Source organism: Neolamprologus multifasciatus, chromosome 11 (genome assembly GCF_963576455.1).
Source record: "Neolamprologus multifasciatus chromosome 11, fNeoMul1.2, whole genome shotgun sequence".
NCBI lineage: Eukaryota > Metazoa > Chordata > Actinopteri > Cichliformes > Cichlidae > Neolamprologus > Neolamprologus multifasciatus.
Genome location: NC_140449.1, coordinates 4,827,622 through 4,836,547, shown reverse-complemented (window position 1 = coordinate 4,836,547; position 8,926 = coordinate 4,827,622). Strand labels below are relative to the sequence as shown.

Sequence of the window (8,926 nt, the reverse complement as noted above, 5' to 3'; positions counted from 1 at the left end):
TTCATACATTCATTCATTCTTTCTTTGCTGATAGTGGAACCTATCATCGCATTTAGATTTCCACCCTCAGCAAAATGACATCATTTCAAAAGAAAAATAAGAACTTTAGCTCGGATTACCTCGCTGAATCCTTTTTGGGCAGGAACGTACTCTCTAATTGTCCCAGATAAGTGACTTTCTCCTGAGCCCATTGTAATTTTGGAGAAACCCACTTGCAACAGCTTTCTCGACGACGTGTCGTATAGCGCTTTCATTCTAATCGTGCAGATCTGCTCAAACTACAGAGATTACCAAACCAAACTTCCAGTGCACTGTGAAAGTATCAAAATAAAAAGGCCTTGTTAAGTCATGACACAAGCTCCTCATCTCAGAAGGGTAAATCATACCATTGGCATGGTTTATCATACCATCATACTAATTGGCAGGCTCAACTTCACAACAAAAGAAAAATCATCAGCTAGATTAACTCCAAACCATCCATCAGCCACACAACACACAACATAACCCTAATGTCTTGTTAACTATGAGTTTAATCCCCAGGTCTGTGCTTCTCACTCATTTAGGCCACAGATTTATTTAGTTTTCCTTTTTTCCCCGTCATCATAAAACGTGACATGTTGTCATGTACTTTACAAAAGAAGTTTGTTCTTATGTATTCAGAGTTGTGTATCTGGGTACAGGGTTCACTCGCACATCAAAACCAGGAAACTCAGTGTTTTAGAGTCTCCACTCTAACAAACTCCAACATATCCTATTTACTCGTGCTAGAATTCAGTCACCTTTCATTAATCCAATTGCGATCAACTAATTTGCATATCAGTTATTAACCAACTAAGTTGACAGGACAACAGAAATGCATGTTCAAAATGTTATCACAAAAATAGAATTTCCCTCATACAGTAAATTACTTGTGCTGCATCAATCAAGCAGAAAGCATCTCCCAATTTACTATATTAACGACTAAATTTATTGTCTGATCGCTGGTTGGTCAAACCAAAATCTTTTTCCCACAAAAATAAAACTGTTGTCCTGTAACCTAGAGTTAGTTATCAGCATTGGATAAATTCAGCATTTGATAACAAGTATCTGTTAAATTTACCCTATTTTAACACTGATGAGAGATAACAAGCTAATTTTCATTGCATGTGTGTTTGTTATTAGGCAGGTTTAATGGATGTCTGTGGAGCTGCATCTCCAGCAGAGCATGTTCTTAAAGCTGCCTTTCCTACACACTTCTCTGCTATTATTTGATCATCTTTTAACTAATGTGCTATGAGTCCATTGGTCTTTGCATCACACAAAGTGACTTGGACAAGATGATAAACAGACTCACATGCTCAAGATGCTGTCTAATCTTCATGAGCTCTCTTGTGTTTGTGTTAGTAGGGTTAATGCATGTTCTGCTTGTGTGTGTGATTTTGTATTTTAAAACTCTGTCTAAAACCATGCATGAACACTCGGGAATTGACAATCCGCTGGACAGCTGGATGACCTCAGTGTTTGGGAAATGGAAGGGATTTTTCATGTCCGCAATGTTTTCTACTGCCGCTTTTTTAGGGATACTGGTCACCTGCAGTTGTTGTCTCATTCCTTGTGCCAGAGGACTGCTGGAAAAGGTAATAACGAGGGCACTGGACCCCGGAGTGGTAGTTCCGGTGGCCATGATGCCATTGATGGACTTAGAAGCGGCTGAATGGGCCGAGGAGTCACACAACACGAAGTGTGGTGACCTTTCTTTTTGAAAGGTCAAGAGAGGGAAGGATAATGCTGGGAATAAAGAAAATATTTTACTGCTACAATATAGCCTTCATCATTAACATTGCATTAAAATGTTTATTAAAGTTACTGGCATTAGACTAAATCTATAATCATTGTATACACACATTGCATATTGTGCTCATGAAAGAGTTGATGCCCAGTCTATTCAAGGTCTTAAGCTTCGTTTGGCGCGATGTCCCGACGATCTATTGTGTAAGTGACTTGGAGCAATAGAAGGTTAAACCGCATACATGCTTTCAAACACAAATGATTTAAACATAGGCCAGGCCGAGGGCCTGGAATTCATTTAGCTTCTAACTGCAGTTGAGCTTGCCTAGTAACAAGTGACAGAAGAAGAGTCAAGAAATTGTAAGTCCCCAGGAATCATCTGGAAGGTGAAACAAATTGCCAGCTATGAAAGAATGTGACAGAAAGAGGAACGTCTCTGTCTGTTTTTATGCTGATATGGTGATGGTGTATATCTTACCCTGGGTGGGTTTAATAAAATTAGAAGTGTTGCTCACACACATAAAGAACATTGAGATTAAGTAAATTAAGATTAAGTAAAGATTAAGTAAAGTTAATATAAAGGATAGAGCCCAGAACATGATATTTTGAACCAACTTTGAATAATTAAGGGAACAATAGATGAACACAGTAGATTATTGAGGTGTAGCAGAGAGAGGCGTTTTGTTTTCTATCCTCTACAGGAGAAGATTTCCGGACCGGGGTGGCGAGAATCCTAGAAGCCCCAGACCGAACGGAACCAACCAGAGAAAGGGGAACCCAAAAAGAAGAACAGAGCACAAAGACACCTATATGAAGAGTAGTTGTTTACATTGCAAAGAAGATCAAAAGCTCGTTAGACACAGGTTATAATGGGAGCATAAAAGTAACGAGAGGGACTTTAGCAATAGTTTGCAGGATTTCTAGGCTATGAAAATGCCCGATGTGATTTACCCGTTAAAGGGGGCGAAGAAACCAGGACTAAGTTTTAAAGATGAAACGGGTTAACTCTATAGAGGATGTTTTCCAAAGATTGACAAAATTATCTAGGACATTTTACCAGAAAAAGCTAATTGTATCTTTTTGGAGTTTACAGTGAGCACTGAGGGAAGTCAGAAGTGGGTTTAAATTGGGATTCTGGGTAAAAAGGGGGTGTAGGAAGTAGATTTAGGACATTTCACATTTCACAGGTGCTGTCTTAGAGTTTGATTTATTTGTTGTGGATAGAAGTAATTATGACAAAATAATAAGGAAACATTGAAAACATACAACCCAGTGAGGGGACAGATAGGGTTGGGCAATTGAAAGGTTTCGTTTTGTTTAGCATAATCTCTTTTATTATATTTTAGCTTTTTAACATTAAAGTAAAGACGAAAAAAAGACGAAAAGGGGGAGAACTGTCATGTAATTAATATATCCTTAGTGCTTATTTTCTTTATTATATTGTTTTATGTACTTTAATAATGAAGGTTTGTAAAGCAAGGCCACTTTTGACTCATAAACTAAGTGCTCAGCCAGACTGAAAAACAGGAAGTTAGTGTAGAGCTATACAAACATATTAATAAATACAGGAAGCCAGAAAGAAAAGAGGAACTTGTACCATATAAGGAGTGTCTGTATCGAAACTGTGTGACGTGTAAAGTACCAAAATAACACCTATATGTGAGACGTTCTTAGATTCTAATGTTAGAGTTTCTGCAACTGGCTTTTGGGGCTGTGCAGGGCTCTCTCTTCCGGAACATGATTGAATAAAAAGAATTATAAATGTTTTGACCACTAGGAGTCAGGTTTTCTCTGTTCTATCACGGGGATCAAAGAATTGGGTTTTAATAGTAGAAAAACAGTTAAATATGGAACTTCACAGAAAGGGGAGTTTCACTGATCCAGCCTGCTTAAGATCAAAGTATATGTGGCCCACAATGTAAAATGAATTTGACACCCCTGGATTAGAGCATGAATTAACGGTACTGCAATACAGTAGTTTGAAGCATATCTATCTAGTTTTTCTCCAATGCTTGTGTCTTCTTGACACAAAAAGGTTAATTATGGTGTTCCACACGATATTTTATTAACAGTGTTTTGCACTTTTACTCTTGCGCTTCTGCACTTTGCAGTGCTCAGTGCTCTCTCTCTCTGCTCCAGCAGCTCTTCTCTCCTGTCTGGCCAAGCCGCTGCTGAAATAGGGAAGGAATTATTAGGTGGTGCTTGCCGGCTGCGGAAACTAACCTCCCCTGACGCCTCACCCTGAACTCGCTGCTCAAATCTGCCCCTGTGAGCTGAGCTACAGCCACAGGTTGATGGCTCAGGTTGGTGGTTCCCTGGCTCCCCCTAGTCCGCATGTCAAATATCCTTGGGCAGGATATTAACCCCAAGTTGCTCTCTGATGCATCCATTGGAGTATGAATGTGTGTGAAGGGTAGTTAGTAAGCACTTAAAAGCATAGAAGACAGTGCTTGTGTGAATGGGTGAAAGTGGTATGTTGTATTGATTGCTTTGAGTACTCCGGGAGAGCAGAAAAGCGCTATATAAGAATCAGTCCATTTACCATCTTTACCTTACAATGTAAAGCACCACCAGGCAACTATTGTTGTTATTTGGTGCTATGTAAATGAAAATGAATTGGATGGCCTCTGGATAATCTTTAGTTTTCCCCATTATAACATAAAATGTGGTGGAGCTTAGGGTTGCATATTTCAACAATCTTAATGTGAAAATTGCAAACTAATTTTAAGCACTAATAACTGGATATTTCATTGAGCTGAGCAACAGGCCTTTTTTTCACATTTGTTTCCATTTTTCCATTCCATTGAAGTGCAGTATTCAGCTCAATAAGATTGTTTGAATTTGATTTTATTTCATTAATATCCATGTTTTATATTCTCTTTATCCCAACCTACCTCAAATTGCTGAATGGTAAATGTCCTGTATTTGTATAGCACTTTACTAGTCCCTAAGAACCCCAAAGCGCTTTACATATTAAGCCATTCACCCATTCACACACACATTCACACACTGCTGAACTGACGCAAAGAATTATAATATCTTTAAAATTACTATGATAATAATAATAATAATAATAATAATAATTTAAAAATTATTACTATTATTATTAGTAGTAGTAGTATTGTTGTTATTCAGAAATATAAGTCAGAAATATTTCTGTTGTCAACAGTTTTACTGTATGTATTATTGTCACTAATACCGTACAGTATTACTGTCACATTTATACGTAGGATGTGACCTCACATTGTAAACTAATTTTAGCAAGTAACCTGTTAATGATGAAAACACATTTTATTCATTGCCATTACACATTTACAGGATTTTCTGTTTCAGAAATCTGAACATCATAAATAAACATGTATTTTCATTTTTAAACAACACAGACAGCAGACTCGGGGTTGTAATGATTCAGAATCTAAGCTTTTTACTTAAACGTGTTATGGCATCTATTATATTGGGCTATTTAAAAGGGCCAGTTGCCAGTTCATCCAAACAAACAAAACTAATCATTTTCATAAGAAATTCTGGAAGGAGACTATCGCTCTATTACTGCTTAAAACTGTTAATTCAATTCAATTCAATTTTATTTATATAGCGCCAAATCACAACAAAAGTCGCCTCAAGGCGCTTCATAGATACAGAGAAAAACTAGTAACATAGTATGCCAATTTATCAATTAAAAGTTATTACATACAACACTGTTTTTTCCCCCTTAAAAAAGTGTTTTATAATATAAATGGGAAGCTATAAAATTAATACTATTGCCATAATAAATCAAAATAGCCTTTACAATTCTAATGCAACATCTTATTCTCTCTTATGACAGCTTAATAAAAGTTGTGCGTGTGTATTATATAAACTACAAAATGGAGTAGATAATATATGTCAACACTGCAAGGTTGCAGGACATCTTACTGCAATGTCTTACTGTACAGAATCAGAAAATGCAAAACTAAAGAATACTTCTTAAGGAATAAAATAAATAATGATGTATAAGGATGTGGTATTGTGCCTTTGATATCTGCTGAAGGGCTAAGTGGTTGAAAGCAAAGTGTTAGGTAGGTCTGAGTAGATCTGTTTTTTCAAGGACTTATTTCACATATATACACATATCACTTACATTTCCAGTGTTTGCTGTATTCTCACATAACTTGGTACTGAATACTATACCGGCCTGGATTTTTTGAATGTGTGCCGCTTTAGTGCCACAACATTTCAAAAAGATATCGGAGATGACAGTACTTTTCAGTTTTTTAAAATTCAGAACTCTGCAAGTGTATGATTTAAAAAACAAACTAATAATGTGAACTATTCATTATTTATTTTTCTGATGGATTAAAGTGGACAAAGGCTAATTTACACCATGGAGCCCTGCTCTCAAAAACTGATATGGATTTAACACTCCTTGTAGCTGGATTTAAGAAACTTGTGCTTGTTTTAAACATGTTTAGCACCATCTTGTGATACAGAATGCTACATCACCAAGTTGGTTGGTTTGTTTGACTTCCGTTTATTTCAGCAAACTAGTAACTCAGTGGAATATGAGGAGGCTAAAACTAAAATTTCATTTAAAGGGTTCACTTTTGTGCTGCCTACTCTGTAGGGTGGCTATAGATCAGGAGGTAGAGCATCTACTGATCGGAAGGTCAGTGGTTTGATCCCAGTCTGCATGCCAAATATGCTTGGGCAAGATATTAACCCTAACTTGCTTTCTGATGCATCCACCATAGTTAGTAAGCACTTAAAAGCATAGAAGACAGTGCTTGTGTGAATGTCGTGAATGTGGCGTGTTGTATAGAGCGCTTTGAGTATTCCGGGAGAGTAGAAAAGGGTTAGGGTTAGTTTTAGTGTCCTTATTTTCACCTGAGTTGGTTGGTTCAGTGTAAGTCTGTTAACAGCAACCAACAAACCAACGAGATGACATAATGTTCTGTACTGACACAAGATGGCACTAAACATTTTCTAAAAAACTTTAAGTGTTTGTGTAGCTATATCAGTTATTGAGAGCAGGCCTTCATGGTGTAAATTACCCTTACTAAGAAATATTATTAAGAAGTATTATTCTTCTTTGACCATTTATTAGGAGAACAGCACACAAGCTCATTTTACTTGCAAACCTGTGTCAATACAGAAATACAATTCATCTTATATGAACAAAAGTACTGGGTTACCTATACATGAAGCTTCTGACAGCTTTGGTATGCAGTTCTGGTATAAATAATAAATTAACTCTGTAGCTATTGAATCAACAGAGCGTTAGCGACTTTTATGTACAACATGCTTCAGAACTCCTTTGTAACTTTACACGGTCTTTCACTTCCTGGATGAGATATTGTTTCACTTTGCGATAAAACTGCTTACAGTTGATCACTTCATATCTATGAGAAATAAAATTTAACAAAATGACTCGTTGCAATCTTTAAATCTTATTATAGTACCATACCCAGTCAACGAGCTCTTTAGAATGACCAATTCTTTTACAGATCTTTTAAAGGCAGACTTCATGGCTAGGTGCATGATTATTAACACCTGTAGCAACAAGACTGAACACTAGGGATGGGTACCGGTATCCGGTGCCATGATGGCACCGGTTCTGACATAAACATTAGTAACCAGACCGAAAAGCAGCGCACATTTCGGTGCTTTATTTCGGTGCTGTTTTTTCCTGAGCTGTGATACACTTTCTTCTTCCTTACATTTGTATTGGCGGTTGGCAAACAACTGAAAGGTGCATTACCGCCACCAACTGGTATGGAATGATACACTTTAGATTCTAGCCAATCATTTTACGTTTCCGAGGATAGTAGGCGGGTCCAGGTACGTACGTTCTTTTAGAGCAGAGCTACAGATTAAAAATGCCCAAGGCGAAGCGGTCAAAAGTCTGGCTGTACTTCACAGCAAAAGATGCAAACTCAGCAGCTTGCAACAAGTGCTTTAAGGTGATACTGTGATACTGTCAAAGGAAGTAACACCTCAAATCCGACGAAACACCTGGCGACGCATAGCGTTTTTTTTAAAGCCGAGAAATGCGCCGTATTTGATAGCTTGCTGCGAGACCTCACACCATGCACATCTACTGCCAGTGTGGTGCCTGTTTTCGGACCAAGAGTTAGCAACATCCCCCAAAAACCCGAAGAGTAGAGTCCTGGCCCCTAGCCCTGCCAGTGTAGCAGAAATTATGACGGATGATGATGGCAGCAGCAGCAGCCGTTCTTCTCTGCGTGAGTAGCTTAATGTTGTTCATGTGTAATTTACGCTGAGTAGGCTAACCACTTTATTACATTAATGCAGTAAGATGAACTAGCAAACACCATCATAGCTACATGCGGCTGTCTTCTTGTTTGATGGCAGATACTCCCTTCACCCTGGCCAAAAAGGCTAAAATGACCAAAGAAAAAGTGGAAAACAGCTAAACATGAGAGGTTTTTGGACAAAGTTTGTGTTTTTTCCATTGTTTAAGCACTGCTTCCAGCCCAGAGTGATACCATATATGCCCCATAGCTGCAGAAAAGGCTAACATTGTTATCTTTATACAAAAAAAACAGCTGAACATGAGAGGTTTTTGGACCAATTTTGTGTTTTCCATTCTTTAAGCACCGGTTTGAGCACCGTTTAAGCACCGGCACCGTTTCAAAAGTACCGGTTTGGCACCGGTATGGGATAAAACCTAAACGATACCCATCCCTACTGAACACACATGAATTTACATGAAGGCCCAACATTTTTGTCCATACAGTGCATCGAACGAAAGTTTTTGGTATTATAACTGCTCTGGTCCTGTATGTTGAATATGCATTGAACTCTCATTGACTTGTTCCTTTTAGTCTCTAATACACCATTCCTGGCCATGCCTGTGTGAAACGACTTCTGTAGGATTGCTAGTAAATGAGTGCAGCGGCACTTTGACGGTACGTTAACTCACTCCACTCTGGATGAAAGAAGAGTATTTATTTTCTAAGGACCTCTAGCTGCACTTGCAGGACTTGACCTTCATATTTGAGAGCTGTTCTATTTTGGGGGTCTTGCCGATGTAGTACAGGATAGTGAGAGGCTCCAGGTCTTGGGAGACACAGCAGGGGGATGCCGATGCTTCAGGGTTGATGGTGTTATACAGACCTAACACCTGGAATATACATATTAAAACCATATCATAAAATTA

General features: G+C 38.1%; 1 protein-coding gene across 1 annotated transcript in view; it reads right to left on the bottom strand.

The window, feature by feature from the left end:
- Positions 1–5,039: 5,039 nt before the first annotated feature.
- tgfb2 (transforming growth factor, beta 2) overlaps positions 5,040–8,926 on the bottom strand; it is a 37,332-nt gene continuing 33,445 nt past the window's right edge. Inside the window, exon 7 of the mRNA XM_085178413.1 lies at positions 5,040–8,890. Coding sequence (XP_085034539.1) covers positions 8,732–8,890 — 159 coding nt within the window. The 3' untranslated portion in view covers positions 5,040–8,731. The remainder of the gene's footprint in view (positions 8,891–8,926) is intronic.